Raw genomic sequence first — 21,809 nt, 5'->3', positions numbered from 1 at the left:
GGGATACAGAGGACACAGATGATACACCTCCCACAGAGGACAGCTTGTCATCGCCTCAGGGCAGCCTGGCACACATTAACGAGTACATGCTGCATTGCCTGCTCAACGACCGCCGAGTTGCCCACATTCTAACCAGTGCTGTTTACTGGGTGGCCACGCTGCTTCATCCCCGCTACAAGGACAAAGTGCCATCCTTAATTCTATCACTGGAGCCTGATAGGAAGATGCGCAAGTACAAGCGCACGCTTGTAGACGCGCTGCTGATGGCATTCCCACCTGACAGCTGGGGCTCAGTGGAAGCACAAGGCGAAGGTAGAGGAGGAGGAAGAAGTCGCCAACACAGCTGGGGCATCGCCAGCACCTCAGAAGGAAGGGTTAGCATGGCCTAAATGTGGAAAAGCTTTGTCAGCACGCTACAACAACCAGCACCACCAGCTGATATGGAACGTCTTAGCAGGAGGCAGCATTTCAGCAACATGGTGGAACAGTACATGTGCACACACCTACACGTACTGACTGATGGGTCTGCCCCCTTCAAATTCTGGGTCTCCAAATTGGGCACATAGCCTGAGCTTGCCATTTACGCCTTGGAAGTGCTGGCCTGTCCTGTGGCCAGTGTATTATCTGAACGTGTGTTTAGCACGGCAGGGGGGGTGATCACAGACGAGCGCAGTCGCCTGTCCATAGCCAATGTGGACAAGCTCACATTCATTAAAATGAACCAGGCATGGATCCCACAGGACTTGTCTGTACCTTGTGCTGAGTAGACAAGTATAACGGCCTTACCCAGCCATTGTTATACTCCATTTCCCAATGTTTTGTGGTCTTCCCAAATAAAAAATAAAAAAGAAAGAAAAAAGAAAAAAAGAAAACTCTGTTGCCTGGCTATCTCTTCCTCCTCCACTACGCTTCCACCTGCACTGCCACGTCCACCGCCTCCACAACCTCCTAATCCACTTTGACCTCCGCTTCCTAGTTCAAGATAATTTTTTTTTTCTATTCTATGGTATTTTAATAGATTTCCCTATCCACATTTGTTTGCAAGGCAATTGTCCTGCTCTTACCCCCATTTTGCTTTTTTTTTTTGCAGCCCTCTAGCCCTTACTATGTCTATTTTACAGGCATTTTAGTGCCCCAAAGTTTGGGTACCCATTGACTTCAATGGGGTTCGGGGTCAAGTTCGAGTCCCGAACCCGAACTTTGAGCCGAAATTTGGCCGAACCTGGCGAACCCGGCGAACCCGAACTTCCTGGTGTTCGCTCATCCCTATCTATCTCCCTTTTTCATTTTGCTATGGTATGTTGGATGGAGACAGTCTGTGGAAGGCTATTTTCTGGTTTTGGCAGAGATGTTTGGGCTCAAGTCAGGGCTCTGGCAGAGTCACTCAAGGGCATTCACAGTGTTGTCTATAAGCCTGTGTTGTCTTGGCTGTGTGCTTGGGGGTCATTTATTACACAGAAATATGCCTATATTAGGTATACTTCTTGCATAGATTGCAACACAAAGATCCCTGCTCAGGTCATGTCTAAAAAAGTGGTCGTGGCACAAGCGGGGAATGGGACAGACTAGCAAGCTTATCTCATTTACCATTTTATATGCCCGTTTTAGGAGTAGACAATGGTCTAAATGTAAGACAGCTAGGAAGCTGTCTTACATTTAGAAGCGGCAAGGGTTCTGCCTTATTTATGTGTATGCCGGTCTGAGGTCCAGACCCCTCCGGATCATTAAGAATATTTCTGTACTTTAAAGCTTTCCCTGAACCCTAACCAGTCTCCTTTTTCCAGCCATTGAAAAACACTCCACAGCATGATGCTGCTGCCACCATGCTTAACTGTAGGAATGGTATTGGGAAAGTGTTGAGTAGTGCCTGGTTTCCTCCAAACATGACATTTAGAAATGAGGCCATAAAGTTCAGTTGTGGTTTCATCAGACCAAAGAATTTTGTTTCTCACAGTTTGAGAGTTCTTTAAGTGCTTTTATGCAAATTCCAGATGGCCTTTTTCTGGCCACTTTGCCATAAAGCCTAGATTACTCTAATCAAGGTTTGGAAACATCACAAAGATGATCATGAGAAATGGAAGGCCCCAGAGCAAAATTTCAAGTGTCATGGCAAAGATTAAAAATACTTAAATTTATGTGAAATTTTAGTTTTTCCTTTTTTAATAAATGTACAACCATTTCCAACATTCTGTTTTCACTTTCTCATTATTGAGTATTGAGTGCCAATTGATGTGAGAAAATTAGATTTTTGTCATTATAGCACAAGGGGACAACAATATATAAAAAAAGTGAAAGGGTCTGAAAACTTTACAAATGCTCTGTATCTCTTATCATATGTATGTAGAAGAAGTCAACATCAGTCTAAGGGCTCATTCTAGGGCTGAATTATACTGCCCGATATTTGGGCAGCGCTAGTGCCAATGAATTTATGGCACATCCAACGACTCTCATTTGCAGCAGGCTGATGCAATCTGAATGTCTGAAGAACAATTTCTACCATAGTCATTCCTCCCTCATTAGTTTCTGTTGATTAGCAGCACATGATGAAAAATGCCCATCAGCCATCAAAAGAGCATTTGCTCGTTCATTGGCTGATCAGCTGCTCAATTATATGGGCCAATTATTGGGAACACGCGTTCCTATGAATGCTTGTTCCCAATAATTCCCCCCAAAATTGTGAGGTCTAATAGGGCCCTAATGCCTCCTTGAGATAAATGTACAGTAATGGTTGGTTCTCCTTTTTTAAAAACATGGATGTTGCTTTCCATCTGACACATGGAGGGTGTTAAGCATGCTCTTACTCTAATCCTCATAGAATGATACTGGAGAAAAGACCTGTTTTTGGATTACAAAATCTGTCACCAGCTTTATGCTGTCCTTCAACGTGCACGAAACTTAATTCTGAGAATAAAAAAAAAAAATTCTACTCCCTAGGCATAATGATAGAAAAAAAGGATTTACCGTATTTTTCGCCCCATAAGTGGGAGGAAAATGCCCCTGCATCTTATGGGGCGAATGCTGACAGTTTAGCATCGCTGGACGCGATGTACGGAGCGGGGGCCGGGGGAGGGACTGGGAGGAGGAGCTGGGGGCCGGCAATAGCGGTGGGGCGGTGCAGTCACTGTACTATAGCCCCGCCTCACCGCTCCGGTATACTAATATAAAATATATTATTGAATTAAAAGTCATTAAACCTGCCCCCCTCACTCCTAATAGTACCGTATATGCGAATTTCTTCTGTATAATGCCGGCAGACAGGACGGGCGGGCGGCAGCGTAACTCCCTGATGTCACGTGACTGCGCCGCCTCCTTTATGAATGAAGCAGGCGGCGCAGACAAGTGACGTCACTGAGGGACGCTCCGGCCGCCCGGCCCGCCTGCCGGCATTATACAGAAGAAATTCGGATATACGGTACTATTAGGAGTGAGGGGGGCATGTTTAATAACTTTTAATTCAATAATACATTTTATATTTGTATGCGGCGGCGGCGGCGGCGGGGGGGGGGGGGGGCACACAGAATCTGTGGATGGCACAGTTAAGGGGTGGGGGTCTGTGGATGGCACTGTTATTGGCTGGTGGGGCACTGTGGATGGCACTGTTATGGGGTTGGAGGTCTGTGGATGGCACATATATAACAGTGCCATCCACAGATATCCCCCCTGTAACAGTGCCAGCCACAGATCCCCCCCCCCTGTAACAGTGTCCGTCATCCACAGATCCCCCCCCCTGTAACAGTGTCTGTCATCCACAGATCCCCCCATAAGTGTCCGTCATCCACAGATCCCCCATAAGTGTCCGTCATCCACAGATCCCCCCATAAGTGTCCGTCATCCACAGATCCCCCATAAGTGTCCGTCATCCACAGATCCCCCCATGACAGTGTCCGTCATCCACAGATCCCCCCCATAACAGTGTCCGTCATCCACAGATCCCCCATGACAGTGTCCGTCATCCACAGATCCCCCCCATAACAGTGTTCGTCATCCACAGATCCCCCCATAACAGTGTCCGTCATCCACAGATCCCCCCATAACAGTGTCCTTCATCCACAGATCCCCCCATAACAGTGTCCGTCATCCACAGATCCCCCCATAACAGTGTCCATCATCCACAGACCACCATTAGTTCCAAACCCACCAAAAGCACACCTTTTGGTTAAAAAATTTTTTTTTCTTATTTTCCTCCCCAAAAACCTAGGTGCGTCTTATGGGCCGGTGCGTCTTATAGGGCGAAAAATACGGAAAGAGTTTTGATTTTAATGTTCCATGTGACTGTAATTTAAATTGTACTGATAAACTTTTAAAAAAGGATATCAATTCTCTACAGGGTAATAAAGGTGATCCTGGAATGCCTGGGAAAGTTGGTTCTTTAGGCACCAAGGTATGTAACATTGCTTTTTGTGCATTGCAGTTACAGAACTGTGAATCCCTGTGAAGTGCTGGCAAACTGTATCTTTGCAAGTGTATACAGTATGCATTTATTTTCAATGAAATAAAGATGCTAGCCTGCATTTACTACTATTAGAGTTGTGTCTGAATTCTTACATAATTGTCCCAAAATTTGGCACAATTTGGTGCATATCATTTTAGACTTATTTATGAATCAAGAAACTATAATCCTCTGCACCTCGCCATGGAATATTGTCAAGTAAACCAATCAATAGGTGGTATAACGTTAGAGAAAAGAGTCTAGGCATACAGTAAATTTCTCATCCAGCAGCGGCCACTTTGATGCATTAGGCAGATGTTCACACTGCCTGCATTTTTTGGCAGAATTAGTAAATCTGTCCGATTGATTTCTATAGTAAAGTAGCACAGCAAGGTATAAGAATTATCTTAGGTTCTAGTGTAAATACTACTGCTATTATAATCCTAGTAACAGTATATTTAAATAACTGGAATTCATTAATATTTTTAAATAACTGACATACAATGTACAGCTTCACTTTCATCCTGAAAATATTTCCTATTCACTACTGCAGCATTTGAATCCAAACAAATCATGAAAACTTTATTTCAATTTTTAAGTCTGTTTCTTCAGTGGGTGAAATTTGCTTTAATACTGTGTGGTCCTAATTTCTGGCTGGAATGTGGATTATTAGCTGGTTTTCATTTTTTTATGTTTTACACAATAAGGATCATGAACCAAAATAAAACTACTCAGCTGGCAAATACATACAGTTCAAAGATCAAATCATTACCTCTCCAACTTTTGTAATTTTTTAAACATGTAAAACTTGTTTAACTCAGTTGATATAAATTTAGGAAAACAACCTATTTCCAATATTTTATTACAATATTTTGTTTATATTTAAAGCATTTATGATTTTTTATTTCTTCTACCATTATAATTTTTGAAATGTGATGCATTGTGGCCTTAGGGTAGGATTTATCTTTTTCATATGTACTTCACAAAGATGAATACATTGTATAATGAAATAAAAAAAAAACACCCTGATCCTCTGATGCTTGTTTCAAGAATAGTTCTTGAACCTTAAAGCATCAAAAACCATTTATGTTATAAAGACAAATCAAAAGTTTTGATCGGTGGGGGTCTGAGTGCTGAGACCCCCACCATTCACCAGAACGAGGAGAGAGAAGCATGCACATGTCACTCATCCTCTCCTGACTGTACTAGATGGGCTCCACAGAAGTCTATTAGCCCTTCTCGAATCGGTGATATGCACACTCTTCTCTCCCCTTGTTGTAGAGATTTGTGTGGGTCTCAGTACTCAAACCCTAACTGACCTAAACTTTTGATATGTCACTATGATACATCAAAAGTTTTTTGAAAAGTTACTTTAAAGCTATTACATTTATTGTCTATGTTTACTTATACATATGCCTTTATCTACCAAACCTGACAAAAGGGAGAAAAGGGGGATAATGGTCTTCCAGGCCCACAAGGTTATACAGGGATTTCTGGAATTCCAGGTGCCAAGGTAATGTAAAAGCATTTATGAATTTTCACAAGCATATTTAATACATTGCAATGTTTAACTAGTATCTAACCTTTCATTATACCATAGCAGTTATTTTATGGATTTGACTGATATCCTTTCCGTTATAACTGTTGGATTTAATTAAAACCCCTAAACAGTCCCCAAAGTGCAAAACAAGGGGGCGGAAAGAAAACACTTCTTGATTCTATGCTGTCACACAATGTACAGTATTATGAGATTCCTCTCTACCTCTGAAAATTATCAAATGATGTAGTCTATCTTCCAGTAAGGTAATATGATCAAAAGGTCTTACCACATATACACAATTCCATAACATAACACAGCATGGACTCTAGTTGGCAGTATAGAACAAACCATACACATGCTAGCCTCTATGAAATGGTTGCAAATTACAGTAAAAACACTGTTATGAGTATTATAGTAGGTAATGGCTGCCAACTAGGGATGTCCCGATACCGATACCGGACATTTGCACGAGTACATGTACTCGTGCAAATGTCCCCGATACCACTGCCGATACCTGTGCGCCGCTTCTAAATGTGTCTGTGTCCGTCCGCGGCCTGCCCCTGCATCTCGCATAGCTTCAGAGGCAGCAGCAGGCAGTGTAATAGGAGCCGACAGTGGAAGCTAGCCCCGCCCCTCCCCGCCCTCCAACCAATCAGAGGCAGCCAGTACTGACTCACAGCACAGGGGGAGTCGCAGGGACTCAGAGAATCGTCTGAGAGTTTATTAGTTAAAAGAATCGAATGAGTCACAGACCGTGTCACCGAGTCCCTGCCAGGCTTCCTGCTCTGCGGCTCCCTGTAAGTCCGTCCGGGGGGAAGGGGGAACATTATTAGCATAGCATGTAGCGGAGCTGTGTGTGTACAGGGTGCCTGTAGCGGAGCAGGAAGTCTGGCAGGGACTCGGTGACACAGTCTCTGACTCATTAGATTCTTTTAACTAATAAACTCTCAGACGATTCTCTGAGTCCCTGCAATAACTATACATTGTAATTACATCACAGTCTGCTCCACTGCATTCACTGCAGCAGAGCTGTGTTTGCCAGAAGCGAGTCCCTCTAAAGGTGATAGTGTCTGTCTTCTATGGCCCTGGTCCTTCCCTTCCTGCCTGCAAGCTGCACATTGATCTCTAAAAGCAGGCATTAGGGCAAGAAGAAATATACATTACTGTATGATTGCCACAAGACTATTATACTGAGGAGGGGGGGGGGGCGGCTTCAAAAATTGTTATCCTGACTCCTTACAGTAGCGTCTCCTTGTGGCTGCCCCCATACAGTATAATGTCTCCTTGTGGCTGCCCCCATACAGTATAACGTCTCCTTGTGGCTGCCCCCATACAGTATAACGTCTCCTTGTGGCTGCCCCCATACAGTGTAACGTCTCCTTGTGGCTGCCCCCATACAGTATAACGTCTCCTTGTGGCTGCCCCCATACAGTATAACGTCTCCTTGTGGCTGCCCCCATACCGTATAACGTCTCCTTGTGGCTGCCCCCATACCGTATAACGTCTCCTTGTGGCTGCCCCCATACCGTATAACGTCTCCTTGTGGCTGCCCCCATACAGTATAACGTCTCCTTGTGGCTGCCCCCATACAGTATAACGTCTCCTTGTGGCTGCCCCCATACAGTGTAACGTCTCCTTGTGGCTGCCCCCATACAGTATAACGTCTCCTTGTGGCTGCCTCCATACAGTATAACGTCTCCTTGTGGCTGCCCCCATACCGTATAACGTCTCCTTGTGGCTGCCCCCATACCGTATAACGTCTCCTTGTGGCTGCCCCCATACAGTATAACGTCTCCTTGTGGCTGCCTCCATACAGTATAACGTCTCCTTGTGGCTGCCCCCATACCGTATAACGTCTCCTTGTGGCTGCCCCCATACAGTATAACGTCTCCTTGTGGCTGCCCCCATACCGTATAACGTCTCCTTGTGGCTGCCCCCATACCGTATAACGTCTCTCTTTGTGGCTGCCCCCATACAGTGTAACGTCTCCTTGGAATGTTATAGTTCTGTTTTTGGGCCTTTTGGTTGGTCAGTGGTCAGAAAATACATGTGTGTGTATTTTATTGTTAAAATTAGTATCGGTAATTGGTATCGGTGAGTACTTAAATAAAAGTATCGGTACTCGTACTCAGTCTTAAAAAAATGGTATCGGGACATCCCTACTGCCAACTAAAGGCATGGTAGCATATAAACCAAAAAAACGCAATAACAGTTAGCAATATTCTGACATATTATTAAGGATGTCTCTCCATATTTTACACCTTTCTGAAAAGTAATAGGGTAAAAGCCACATGATCCTTTTAAGAACTATTACCCGATATGGTTCATGTGCACACATTTTTGGAAGACAAAAAAGGACACACAGTCCATGTTTAAAAGTGGTGTAAAATTTCCTCTTTGGGTTTGGCTGCACATTTTTGAGTTTTTGTAAAATATTTTGCATGTCTTAAGGTTATAAATGCTATATTGGTGGGGATCCAACTCCTGGAACTCCATCGACTACAAGAATGAAAGACATCTCTTGTCTCCCCAACCTGCAAGACTGTGGCTAGGACTCTGAATGGAGTGAAAGTCAAGCAAAAGCCCTACTAATCCATTGAAAGTCTATGGTACTGATGTAATTAGCCAAACACAGGACACAGCAAAAAAAAAATTCACATTGAAATCTTATTTATTTTAATTATTATTATTATTTTATATTTATATTTCTCTAAGATCCTCAGTTTATAGTACATTGTGTCTTTTGATTTTTTCTTATTTTTATTAGGGTGATAAAGGTAATCAAGGTGAACATGGAATTCAGGTACAAACTCAATATTTTGCTGAAACTGTACAAATATATAGGTTGGTAATATTGCATCAATATCTTCAATAAAGTATTGCATTAGAAAAATACAAAACAGATCATTATCTGGTACTGAGATATAAACTGCAAGGTTATTCAACCAAGAAAACTGTTTAGCCATTGAGATCATTAGATATTCTGCCAGTGTCTACCCCAATGTCTCTGCACTTCAATTGCCTCCACAGTACCACTACAACCGCACATTAGAAGTCATCAGTTTTTTTATGCTATGATGTCATAGTAACATTGTTTCTAAGAAAGCTTGAACTGACTTTTTTTTTCCCACTATGACGAAAAACAACTGGAGAGCATTTTCTAAAGAGTTAGTACAATCATTATAGTCACCCTTTACTTTACCAGGTGTGTGGGGAAGACAAGAGCAGCTGGTAAGAGGCCAGCATCAGGTACACAACAAAGCATTTAATATAAAATAAGGAGTCCAAAATAGGAAAAAGTCCAAAATATCTAACACATAAAACTGTATAATGCCCTAAATCTAACATTTTAAAACACTGAAATTGTGCTAATATAATATATCCTGCACCACTAGCTTTTAATCCCACTTAGGAACTGACAGCACTTTGCTGTACATACTTTTTTACTGCAGAAAGCTAAATGGTCCTATATGCTTTAGACCTTTCTGCTGATTTTACTTTCAAAGCTAAATTTTAACTATTCATATAGGGGAACATTTATTAAGACTGGCATAAAGCTTTATTGCTGTCTTACATTTAGTGCCTTGGTAAATGAGATGGGCCTGCCAGCCGATCCCCTTCCCCACCCACGCCACGCCCACAATTTTAGACCTGGCATGAGCCGGGAGAAATTGCAGTTAGCAGTGCAACTAGCCATTATGCTGCCATCTGCGCCTGAAAAACTACTAATATTGGTGTATTTCAGTATAATAAATGACCCCCATTGTTTTTTTGGCAGCTACTGTAGGTTTATGCACAGAAATACTCTGCAAGGTTTTTCTTTAAATTTTGTATAATTCATCCTAGTTCTAGTATCATACACATGTGGAAGGTAACGTGTGTGTGTGTGTAGGTGGGGTGGGGTGGGGTGGGGTGGGGGGGGGGCTTCTACAAACTCTCCTATTTTGAAGGAGATGAATGGTGCTTTCTCTTGCAGACCTGACTTCTCCATGTATTATATAGCTTGCCATTTATTAGAATGGCCTGCTTGCAATACTATATTGCAGTTGAAATGTTTGGCCAGCCATGAGTTGTTAATTGGATTGGATTTAACTGGTTTAACGGGTTATCCCTTGAATTATTTCATATAAAAAAGCTTGAAAGGATGTTAATAGCTTTTTTAAAATAGCAGTGTTTCTAATATAAAAATACTGCTGGGGAAGGCCCTAGGTAAAATCAACCCCATTCCACCTCTGGTTGCTGACAGTATAATACAACTCCTTAGGTAAATGTGCACTTGCTATACACTTTGAATACTAGTAGTTATGTAAGTAAATGACATAACTCATAGTTGCATAGTTAGATTTTTAATTAGCTTTTTAATAAATCTAATATTTAATCGTCGGAAAACCACTTTAATAAAAAAAAAAAAATTATTACATAATTTGTAAACACTTTTTATATTTTTTTTTCTCAAAGGGCCAAAAAGGAATGAATGGTTCACCTGGAAATCAAGGAATAAAGGTATAGCTAGAATATACATAATTCATGCTAAGTTCTTAGATGTGTGCTATATTTGTTTGGAAGCAATTTTAGTGAGAATGACAACAATCTAGACTGTGTGCACAATTATTAGACAAGTTATATATTTTTTTTACGGACAAAAATAGGACATGTTCTATTTTTTTGCGAGTGCAACGGACATACAGATTTTGACCGCACACAGTGTGCTGTCCGCATCTTTTGTGGCTCCATTGGAGTGAATGGGTCCGCATCCGACCCACACAAAATGCGGATCGGATGCAGAAAAAAAATACATTTGTGTTAGAGATTAGTGAACTAATAGAGATTTGTTTTGGGTCTGGTTCACTGAATAAAAAAAAAAAAGGCCAAACCGAACTTGCTCCAGTTGCCCTGAAAGTTGGTCTATAACCCCCTCTAGCCTCCTAGGATTCATACTTATTAGGAAAACTTTTTTGTTTATTTTTTATCCCTCCACCATCCCCACTCCGGATGCTCTGGAACACAATGGCAGCAATAGTAAATGATGTATCAGTGACACTGACCTACATAGCTGTGAGTAAACGCACGATTGATGGTGTTATCATACAGTGTGTTTAAAAAGACACTGCGCTGGCACGTCTCATGCTTTTTCAGATTCCAAAGCTTTCATAAACTGTCCCTTATCGGGGGCAGATGATGTTTAAACACACCGTGTTACGAGAAGAAAAAAAGTGTTTTGGGTGAACGTGATGGTGGGAAAGTGGCATTAGTGGCATGATGAATGACACAACAGCAGCTATACAGAATGTGATGGTTGTAAAGTGGCATAAGTGGCAAGATGCAGGCCACAGCATGCAGCAGTCGTATACAACGTGATGGCAGGTAGACAGACAGATAGATAGCATGAGTGGCAAGATGGGGCACCGGCAGCTAGGAGAGGTCTATTGATTGCATTCAGCTTGCTTGGACTGTGAGAAAATTTCTGTATTAATACAGTAATCACATACATATGCCGCCTCATGAAATTTTAAACCCCGCCCCCGAAAGCACTTTTTTATTTATAAATTTCAACTATGTGGAAAGTTAGTACATGGAAACTGACCCTTAGGCATTAGTGGCAGTGGCATGATGCAGGCTCCAGCATTGCCTTGACTGAGAAAATGTCGATATTGATGCAGTAAACACATAGGTTTATGCTGCACCTTAAAGAAATGTAACCCCCCCCAGTTTGTTTTTTGATCTATAAGCAATGACATACAGAATTTTAAAATTAAAAAAAATTCAACCAAGTGGAAACTAAACTTTTAAAAAATACACGTAAACTGACGATTGAGAGTCATTAGTAGCATGATGCACAGAACGTGATAATAGGCAGAAAGACAGTAGACAGACAGCAACAGTGAATACTACAACAAATAGTCTTTAGATTGTAACTTCACCCTAATTTGCTCTGCTCAACATACTTATTATAATCAAAGCAAAAGGGAATAAGTTGCAAAGCTACAATCGTTCACCCTTAAAAATAAATATAATAAAGATTTATTTTTAAGGATGCACGTTTGTAGCTCTGCCACTTATTTTCTTTTGGTTTGGTTATAGACAGCAACAGTGGCAAGATGGGGAACAGCCAGCAAAGCCAGGTGGGTGATGTCTATTGGATCAGCCGGAGGTGGATGAAAATCCAGGCTTGATTCATTTTGACAAAGGTGATGTTTTTGACACTGGCGGAGGACATCTTGGTCTGTTTGGGTGTAGCCATGCCCCCTGCAGCGCTGAAAGTCCCTCCAAGATGACACTGGAAGCAGGACAATAAAAAAAGATATAGAGCATACTGTGGCAGTTCGTGCCACTGTTCCAGTCTGCCTGCCCAGAAATCCATAGAGTCAGGGAACTAGGTATGCGACAGAGACTGACCATAGTTTAGGTAGGCCTGAACCTGGGCATTGAGGCAGGAGCTGTCGGCTTGCTGACTGGCCTAAGCCGGGTGTGGCACATGGAAAAACTGCTCTATCATGTTGAAGAGACTCAAATGGCTGCTGCTGCAGCTTCTGTTGCTCCTGGTGGTGGGAGGGGGATGACTGTGCGGGGGCCGAGGGGAGCTTCCTTTTCAGACATGCTGGCGGCAGGCGTCTGCTCGCCATGAGATTCGGCAAGCTGCGTGCACAGTGTTTCCTGATAGTAACATAATTTTCCTCCCTTTCTGCCTTGGTAGCAAGGGTCTAAAAGTATGGCTATCCAGTAATCATCAGACTGCTTGATGTCAACGATACACCTGTCAATGCATAAGCATGCCAGTAGTGTTGATCAGAGCACCCGAGTATAATGGAAGTCAATGGGAGAACCTGAGTTCATAGGAAAACGTCAGAAATTGATGGAAACACCACAGAAATGCTTCAGGAGCAGCATGCGGAGGATGTCTGGATGCATCTTGGACTCCCAGTCGCTGGTGGGAACGATGTTGTCCGAGTAGTACGCCACTTTTACAGACTGACAATAATACGTACAAAACCAAAGATAAAATCGATTTTAGAGGAAACATTCTTTCCTGTATATTTACTTGTATATAAAGTGCAAGTGCTGCCTAAAATATATTTTTTTCTCCAATGTATTCACTGAGGAAAATAAACAGTCAGATAAAATGCTGAATGTAAAATTTAATTTCCCATTAAAAGTGTCCTGTCTGACCCAGGAAGAAGTACAACAGCGACTTAAAAAGATGAAAATAGACAAATCGCCAGGACCGGATGGCATACACCCCCGTATCCTAAGGGAATTAAGTAATGTCATAGCCAGACCCTTATTTCTGATATTTGCAGACTCTATACTGACAGGGAATGTCCCACAGGATTGGCGCATAGCAAATGTGGTGCCAATATTCAAAAAGGGTCCAAAAACAGAGCCTGGAAACTATAGGCCAGTAAGTTTAACATCTGTTGTGGGTAAACAGTTTGAAGGTTTTCTGAGAGATGCTATGTTAGAGCATCTTAACGGAAATAAGCAAATATCGCCATATCAGCATGGCTTCATGAGGGATCGGTCATGCCAAACTAATTTAATCAGTTTCTATGAGGAGGTAAGTTCTTGACTTGACAGCGGCGAATCAATGGATGTCGTATATTTGGACTTCTCCAAAGCATTTGACACTGTACCACATAAAAGGTTAGTATATAAAATGAGAATGCTCGGACTGGGAGAAAACGTCTGTATGTGGGTAAGTAACTGGCTGAGGGATAGAAAACAGAGGGTGGTTATTAATGGTACACACTCAGATTGGGTCACTGTCACTAGTGGAGTACCTCAGGGGTCAGCATTGGACCCTATTATCTTCAATATATTTATTAATGATCTTGTAGAAGGCTTGCACAGTAAAATATCAATTTTCGCAGATGACACTAAACTGTGTAAAGTAATTAACACTGAAGAGGACAGTATACTACTACAGAGCGATCTGGATAGACTGGAGGCTTGGGCAGATAAGTGGCAGATGAGGTTTAACACTGACAAATGTAAAGTTATGCACATGGGAAGGAATAATGCAAGTCACCCGTACATACTAAATGGTAAAACACTAGGTAACACTGACATGGAAAAGGATCTAGGAATTTTAATAAACAGCAAACTAAGCTGCAAAAACCAGTGTCAGGCAGCTGCTGCCAAGGCCAAAAAGATAATGGGTTGTGTAAAGGGGGAATATTAATCACCAACATTTATACAAATATCGATAATTAATATTCATAAATAGGAGGAGCTGTCTATTGATAACTCCGCCTATTTATGCCTTTATATAACAACAATACCTTCGCTATGCTTTACACTGATCACTATGCTAGCTGCATGCGCCTTACTAACTAACTATCGCCAATAACTACACGTTACACAGATAGTTACAAGTAACAGTATTTATTACTAACAATACACTACGCACGCAATACTAAAAATACAGCACTACAAATCCTAAACTACACTACACATTCCCAATTCCACCCATAAACTAACTACACAGTTCACACATACAAGTAATATAACAATAACCCACCCGTCTGTACTCACTGTCCCTACGGGGTTCGCAAGAGGGTTAATTACACAATATTGTTTGCAGAGCAGAGGCATGCTCTACAGAGACACCCAAGGCAGGGAACCAGGGTAACCACCAGGGGTTAATCAGGGCCACCAGGGTAAAGGGGTTAATGCAGGCAGGACAGGGGAACAGGGCACGGACATCAGGGGTTAAAGTGTCCGGGGGGGGGACCAGGGGAGAGATACCAGGGGTAATGCCTGGCAGGGAAAGGGTTAATCAGGGGAGAGCAGTCACACAGGGAACCAGGGGATGATATATGGGAGAGGGTATAGTTGGTGGGATAGGGGTTTGGGAAGGGTTAATCAGGAACCAGGGGTGAGGGTTCCAGTGGTTATAGGGTTATGGGGAGGAGGGGGGGTTCGTTGGTGGGATAGTGGGGGGTTAATGGAGTGGGGGTACGTTGGTGGGATAGTGGGGGGGTTATAAGGGGGTGATACTTAAGGTTTTGTTGCTCGTTCGTCCAGGGGTCTGCTCGTTCGCCCGGGGGGAACCCAGATCCGGTCGGCTGCCACGTGGGGGGCCCTAACTCCCGGAGCGCAGGACGCGCTCCTCTTCCAGGTGGGGGCCCAGATCCTAACTCCTGAGTGCAGGGGCCGCCGGATATTTATCCCCGACGGCCCGCACTCCCGCGCCATGCACTAGGGGGCGCGCGCGCGCGCGCGCCCATCATCCACGTGGGCCGGCGTGGTGAGATGACATCACCGCGCCTGCCCGCGCGCCGCAGGGCCGCGTGCACTTGCTGACAGGCGGGAGATTCTTTGATCTCCCGCCTGTAGCTCTCAGCATTCCGGACATCGCAATGGTAATTGCGATGCCAGAATGCACATAACAGAGGGAGCGGAGGTATCTCCTCTCTCTCTATTATGCTTAATTATCTCCAGCAGGGCTGCAGATAATTAGAACAAAAGGATTCAAATTCTATTGAATTTGAATCCTTTTGAGTTCACCAGAATGACCGGACAAGCCCCTACAATATAAGGGGGCACATATTTCCCACAGGGGCCACCATGAGCCCCTGGGGATCACCATGGGCAGACGTGCGCAGATGCTGGGCACATCTGCGCACATCGTCCCATGATGCTGTGGTTGATGTATGCTCATATATACCATACATGCCTGCACGTGTTTGCAGGCATGCATGGATATATATGCATACGTCTCAACCGTTCCTCAACAATCCCCCTGTTGTCGGACTATATAATACGACAATATAATGGGGGAACGGGTTGAGATATATTTGCCCCCCTTCAACCCCATCTTTGGTGGAAGTTCAGGAAGAACTGTAGTGCACACTGATCTTTAGGTACTTAGACATCCCTAATCCAGCTTCCTCCGACCTGCCCTTCACCGTAACCTACTCCTCCGTCCACAGGATACACCGTCTTCTTCTTGACATCTTTATACCACACACCCACAGTCTCTTTAACAGTCTTTTAGTGTCGGCCACCCCCACTTTGGAGTGACCACACCCCCACAGTCTCTCGGTAATTCTGCCGATCTTCAGGTATCTTCGTCCCCCCCAATTCTGGAGTGGGTTCACCCTTACAGTCTTTAACTGGCCTTTCTTTAACAGTCTCTTGGTGTCGGCCACCCCCACTTTGGAGTGACCACACCCCCACAGTCTCTCGGTAATTTTTTGCCGATCTTCAGGTATCTTCGTCCCCCCAATTCTGGAGCGGGTTCACCCTTACAGTCTTTAACTGGTCTTTCTTTAACAGCCTCTTGGTGTCGGCCACCCCCACTTTGGAGTGACCACACCCCCACAGTCTCTCGGTAGTTCTGCCGATCTTCAGGTATGGCCCGCCTCCAAGGCATCTGGAGCGGGTTCACCCTCACAACCTCAGTCCCAACTTTCTTCTATCCAACGTCTGTTTCCATCTTGATGGGTGCGGTTCTCCCGTGGACAGATTAATAGGCCTTTACAAGGCAGGTCAAACTCTTAAGCGGTGATGTCATGGTACCTAAATTCTACTGCGGAGAACACCTCCGCCACACTACACATCCAGCCCTTCCCTTAAGAACTTCACCGTTCCAGGGTTCAAGGTGGCAAATGAATGATGCCTGTCCCTATCGTGACCTAACCTTATCCCCATTCACACAAAATACAGGTCACATCCCTCCCAACACCACCAAAATCATTATATGTATGTGTACCCATAGAGACTCATGCAACCTGGCATATCTCTACACCTCCAAAGACACAGGTAGGTCGCAGACCCCTGTGTCAATGGGAAACGACTATAGGATGCAAATGTGTACAGCCAAATATAGGCTGTCACACATTTGTACCTAGAGTGTCTATGGGTACACAATCAACCGACAAACAAAATCAATAAATACAATGTGCTATGGGGTTTCGGGGTAGTACAAGTTATACGTCCCGAACCCTCATAGGAAACAAAGTGTGTCCATACAATATTTGGCTACAGGAACAATGTTAGCGTTATGTCCTGAGCCTCCTCCTTTGGTTAGTTCGGTAAAGTTCTGTCTGGTTCTGGTGTATTTGGTCAATAAGTCCCTTGACCCTCCGATATTACGATGACCAGAACCAGAAGAAGTTTCACTGGGTGAAACAAGTGAATAAGTTCTTCCACCTGAACGTCTCCCAAGTCTTCCTCCAGAGCCTTAAATAATGCTCCCGCTGGATTGTGGCACAGTCTTCTCTAGAACACCTCTAGGTAGAGGTCGCTTCATTGCCAAAATCCAGTGGGATCCTCTGGAGCCTCACAAAAGTGTCAGGGGGAATAGCTGGCCTTTTCTGTGGCATCTCCTGGGTTTTTCTTCCGCTCCATATAAAATCACACCTATGGCAGAAGAAAACACCAGGCGCTCCCAGGGGAATTTCTCCCCTAACAGTGCAATTAAATGTGAAAATTCCCAGCCCCAATACCTTTGACCCATGGGTAGAGAAAGGTATTGGGCTGCCCTTTATCTCACAGGACACCTCGTTATCCCAACACTGGTGTCTGAACACCCTACCTTCAGAGGATTGCGTCCTCTGCTACACATCCCTCTGCACCAACAGATAAGGATGGCCACCCTACTAGGTTAGGATAACTGGAGTTCTGTGGACAAAGCACTATCTTGTTATTGATGGCACCGCATCCCTGTCCACTCATGTGTACCCAGGCTGATTTCCCCCTGTGATCCCATCTTGTGGAGGCCCGCAGAACCAATCGCATAGGCATGCCCTGGCTCCCCAGGACCCCACAACACAAGAACACAGTCCACACTCTGCTCTCAAACACTCTGCGTCCAATCCCTATCAGAGCTGTGCTGCCTGCTCGGACTAGAATTAAGTGCGCAGCACAACATTACACCAATGTTGTCTTTCCGCCCCAGTCCCCAGCGCAACACAGCCCCACCGAAAACCTTGAGCAAAACAGTGTTATCTGTATCGATCTGAGACCCTGGCTGCCCAGAACAATATCACATCATCCTTTGTGTGCTGCATGGAGAAGGTCCTTATGCCTTCTCCCGACCAGCAGGATTTCCCGTGTGATATTATCTGCTCGCGAACCTATACGTTCTCGATCCACAGTATAACACTGTTCCACTCCAAGGGGACACAGAATGAAACAAAGACAGCAGACGGGACTTACAACACTACATAAATCAGCATGGAAGAACACATCCGTAGACAAGGACTACCACCATCAACATCAAGAAAAACTTACAAACAGATAGCAAAAACACACAACATGGACATACACCGGGAACAAACGGTGTAACAAATAGTACAGGGGTGTCAAGTGTTGCCTAGCCTAGCTTGGCCACTCTGACCCCTCAGCAGCTGGTGATGCTGCCGAGAGGTAACCCCGTTATGGCCAGGCTGACTAGACCCCACTGCACAATTTGTTACCTGAATGATACTGTTGGACACATTGCAATTACTTGCACAAGGGCAATTCCTTGCAATGTGTCCTTTGTTCCCACACCTGAAGCACGTGACTTGGTTTCCTGTCCTGTGTGTTATGTTCCTATCTGTTTTGCAGTGTCTCGCTATGTGACCTAGGCCACCACATGCAAAACATCTGATGTTTGCTCTGCATGACCCAGGTCCATCTACACTGCAGCCGTGCTCCCTTCTCCTGAATTGTACCATCCTCAGGGACGCACTCTTCACCACAGTTCTTTTTCCCAAAGTCAGGGAAAAATCTCTGTTAGTCTGGACCGGCTTGACCTGATGATTAGACCAGTCACAGACTACTCTCCCCCCTTGTGGCCCTGCACAGGGCAACATTTTGGGAGATTCCGACCCTGGCTTTACAGAAAAAGAAAGGGCCGGCACCAACTTGGTGATAACCTGTTGCATGCCAGACATTAGCTGGGACCTTACAGCAACCTCAGCCTTCAATTTGGCTACCGTCACGTCAGTAGAGGCAGTCCGCTCCTTGAAGGCCTTGACCTCAGTATAAGACTGAGTCAACTTAGCCTCAATTTCCTCCTTCTGCCTCTGCAGCTCTACTAACTGTGACTCTATATTAGCCACCTGCGCATCTCGGTCAACAGTAGACTGCACATTCTCTGCCAGCTGTGCCCGCAATGCCGAAACCTGGTCCGAATTACTGGTACAGCACTGGCAGTGAATGGCCGGAGGAATTGTCTCCGTTGACTGAGACACCAGTGCCACTTCCTTTGGCTTACAGATGCTAGCCTTAAACGTATGAACGAGTTTGGCTAGCATCCGAAGTCGTTTGGTGGCCTTCTTCAAAACCATCCGTTTGTTCACACAAAGCTTGTCATAACTACAAGCCTGTGCCAACAAATCGGACCACAGCATTTCTGCTGACTTGTATGTAGTGGGGAGGATGGGGTTAAATGTGCTGTGTTTGGCTAAGTGTTGCAGTGTGGGGAATTCCATATTCACCGTTTGATGAGCGTCCATTTTCTCCTTGGGGCCGTACCTCTTCGTCCTTGCAGCTGCTTGGAAGAAGTCCATTTTCCCGGATCGCTTCTTCCCCAGCCGGACTTGTACGCCGCTCCCACGAAGATGGATCTCCTTCAGTGACGTGTGCTCTTCTCCCTTGCAATCACTTGAGCGATGCTTGTTGGTGCTGTACTTTTCCGTGTCTTCTTCTCTTACCCCAGCGACGGTGACCGTGTAAAGCAAATACAAAAATATTAATTCACAGAACAGATTATAGATTCTCTGCTAAAGATTTTGATCTTCGCCTGGTGCTGTGAGGAAGAGTCCCGCTACCTGTCCGAATTATCAGGTCCTAGACGCTCAGACCACTGACCGCGTCTCTCCTGCCTGATAATTGACAGTGTAACGGACCTCTAGCCTCAAAACCAAACACAGATTTCAAAATCTAAGCAGTGGGCCTGGCTCGCCAATGTAAAGGGGGAATATTAATCACCAACATTTATGCAAATATCGATAATTAATATTCATAAATAGGAGGAGCCGTCTATTGATAACTCCGCCTATTTATGCCTTTATATAACAACAATACCTTCACTATGCTTTACACTGATCACTATGCTAGCTGCATGCGCCTTACTAACTAACTATCGCCAATAACTACACGTTACACAGATAGTTACAAGTAACAGTATTTATTACTAACAATACACTACGCACGCAATACTAACAATACAGCACTACAAATCCTAAACTACACTACACATTCCCAATTCCACCCATAAACTAACTACACAGTTCACACATACAAGTAATATAACAATAACCCACCCGTCTGTACTCACTGTCCCTACGGGGTTCACAAGAGGGTTAATTACACAATATTGTTTGCAGAGCAGAGGCATGCTCTACAGAGACACCCAAGGCAGGGAACCAGGGTAACCACCAGGGGTTAATCAGGGCCACCAGGGTAAAGGGGTTAATGCAGGCAGGACAGGGGAACAGGGCACGGACATCAGGGGTTAAAGTGTCCGGGGGGGACCAGGGGAGAGATACCAGGGGAAATGCCTGGCAGGGAAAGGGTTAATCAGGGGAGAGCAGTCACACAGGGAACCAGGGGATGATATATGGGAGAGGGTATAGTTGGTGGGATAGAAGTTTGGGAAGGGTTAATCAGGAACCAGGGGTGAGGGTTCCAGGGGTTATAGGGTTATGGGGAGGAGGGGGGGTTCGTTGGTGGGATAGTGGGGGGTTAATGGAGTGGGGGTACGTTGGTGGGATAGTGGGGGGGTTATAAGGGGGTGATACTTAAGGTTTTGTTGCTCGTTCGTCCAGGGGTCTGCTCGTTCGCCCAGGGGGGGGGTCCCGATCCGGTCGGCTGCTACGTGGGGGGCCCTAACTCCCGGAGCGCAGGACGCGCTCCTCTTCCAGGTGGGGGCCCAGATCCTAACTCCTGAGTGCAGGGGCCGCCGGATATTTATCCCCGGCAGCCCGCACTCCCGCGCCATGCACTAGGGGGCGCGCGCGCCCATCATCCACGTGGGCCGGCGCGGTGAGATGACGTCACCGCGCCTGCCCGCGCGCCGCAGGGCCGCGTGCACTTGCTGACAGGCGGGAGATCCTTTGATCTCCCGCCTGTAGCTCTCAGCAGTCCGGACATCGCAATGGTAATTGCGATGCCAGAATGCACATAACAGAGAGAGCGGAGGTATCTCCTCTCTCTCTATTATGCTTAATTATCTCCAACAGGGCTGCAGATAATTAGAACAAAAGGATTCAAATTCTATTGAATTTGAATCCTTTTGAGTTCACCAGAATTACCGGACCTTGTCCGGTCATCCTGGCGCCTTCACCCAGATTACATCAATGTAAAGGCTTGGGGCACATTTACATTGATGCATCTGTGTCCATGTAGGGGGGGGGGGGTTTATATGGTATGGGGATATGATAAGGGGGCATAATATGATACAGGGGGCATTATATGATACATATATATCTATTAAGGGGGCACATACATATATATCAGGGGGCACAAGCCCCTACAATATAAGAGGGCACAAGCCCCTACAATATAAGGGGGCACATATTTCCCACAGGGGCCACCATGAGCCCCTGGGGATCACCATGGGCAGACGTGCGCAGATGCTGGGCACATCTGCGCACATCGTCCCATGATGCTGTGGTTGATGTATGCGCATATATACCATACATGCCCGCACGTGTTTGCAGGCATGCATGGATATATATGCATACGTCTCAACCGTTCCTCAACAGGTTGCATCAAAAGGGGCATAGATGCCAATGATGAGAACATAGTCCTACCACTTTACAAATCATTAGTCAGACCACACATGGAGTACTGTGTACAGTTCTGAACAAGGCAGACATAGCAGAGCTGGAGAGGGTCCAGAGG

General features: G+C 44.9%; 1 protein-coding gene across 2 annotated transcripts in view; it reads left to right on the top strand.

The window, feature by feature from the left end:
• Positions 1-21,809, top strand: part of COL21A1 (collagen type XXI alpha 1 chain) — a 465,445-nt gene that overhangs the window by 378,399 nt on the left and 65,237 nt on the right. For both annotated transcript variants that reach the window (XR_005778297.1, XM_040428578.1), the window contains exons 21-24: positions 4,328-4,381; positions 5,871-5,942; positions 8,737-8,772; positions 10,428-10,472. Coding sequence is in view for 1 of the 2 variants with exons in the window: in XM_040428578.1 (XP_040284512.1) it covers positions 4,328-4,381; positions 5,871-5,942; positions 8,737-8,772; positions 10,428-10,472 (207 nt within the window). In the remaining variant the exon portion in view is untranslated. The remainder of the gene's footprint in view (positions 1-4,327; positions 4,382-5,870; positions 5,943-8,736; positions 8,773-10,427; positions 10,473-21,809) is intronic.

The sequence above is a fragment of the Bufo bufo genome, chromosome 4 (genome assembly GCF_905171765.1).
Source record: "Bufo bufo chromosome 4, aBufBuf1.1, whole genome shotgun sequence".
NCBI classification, from domain to species: Eukaryota; Metazoa; Chordata; class Amphibia; order Anura; family Bufonidae; genus Bufo; species Bufo bufo.
Note: the sequence above shows the minus strand (reverse complement) of the source record. Positions and strands in the feature narration are given on the sequence as shown.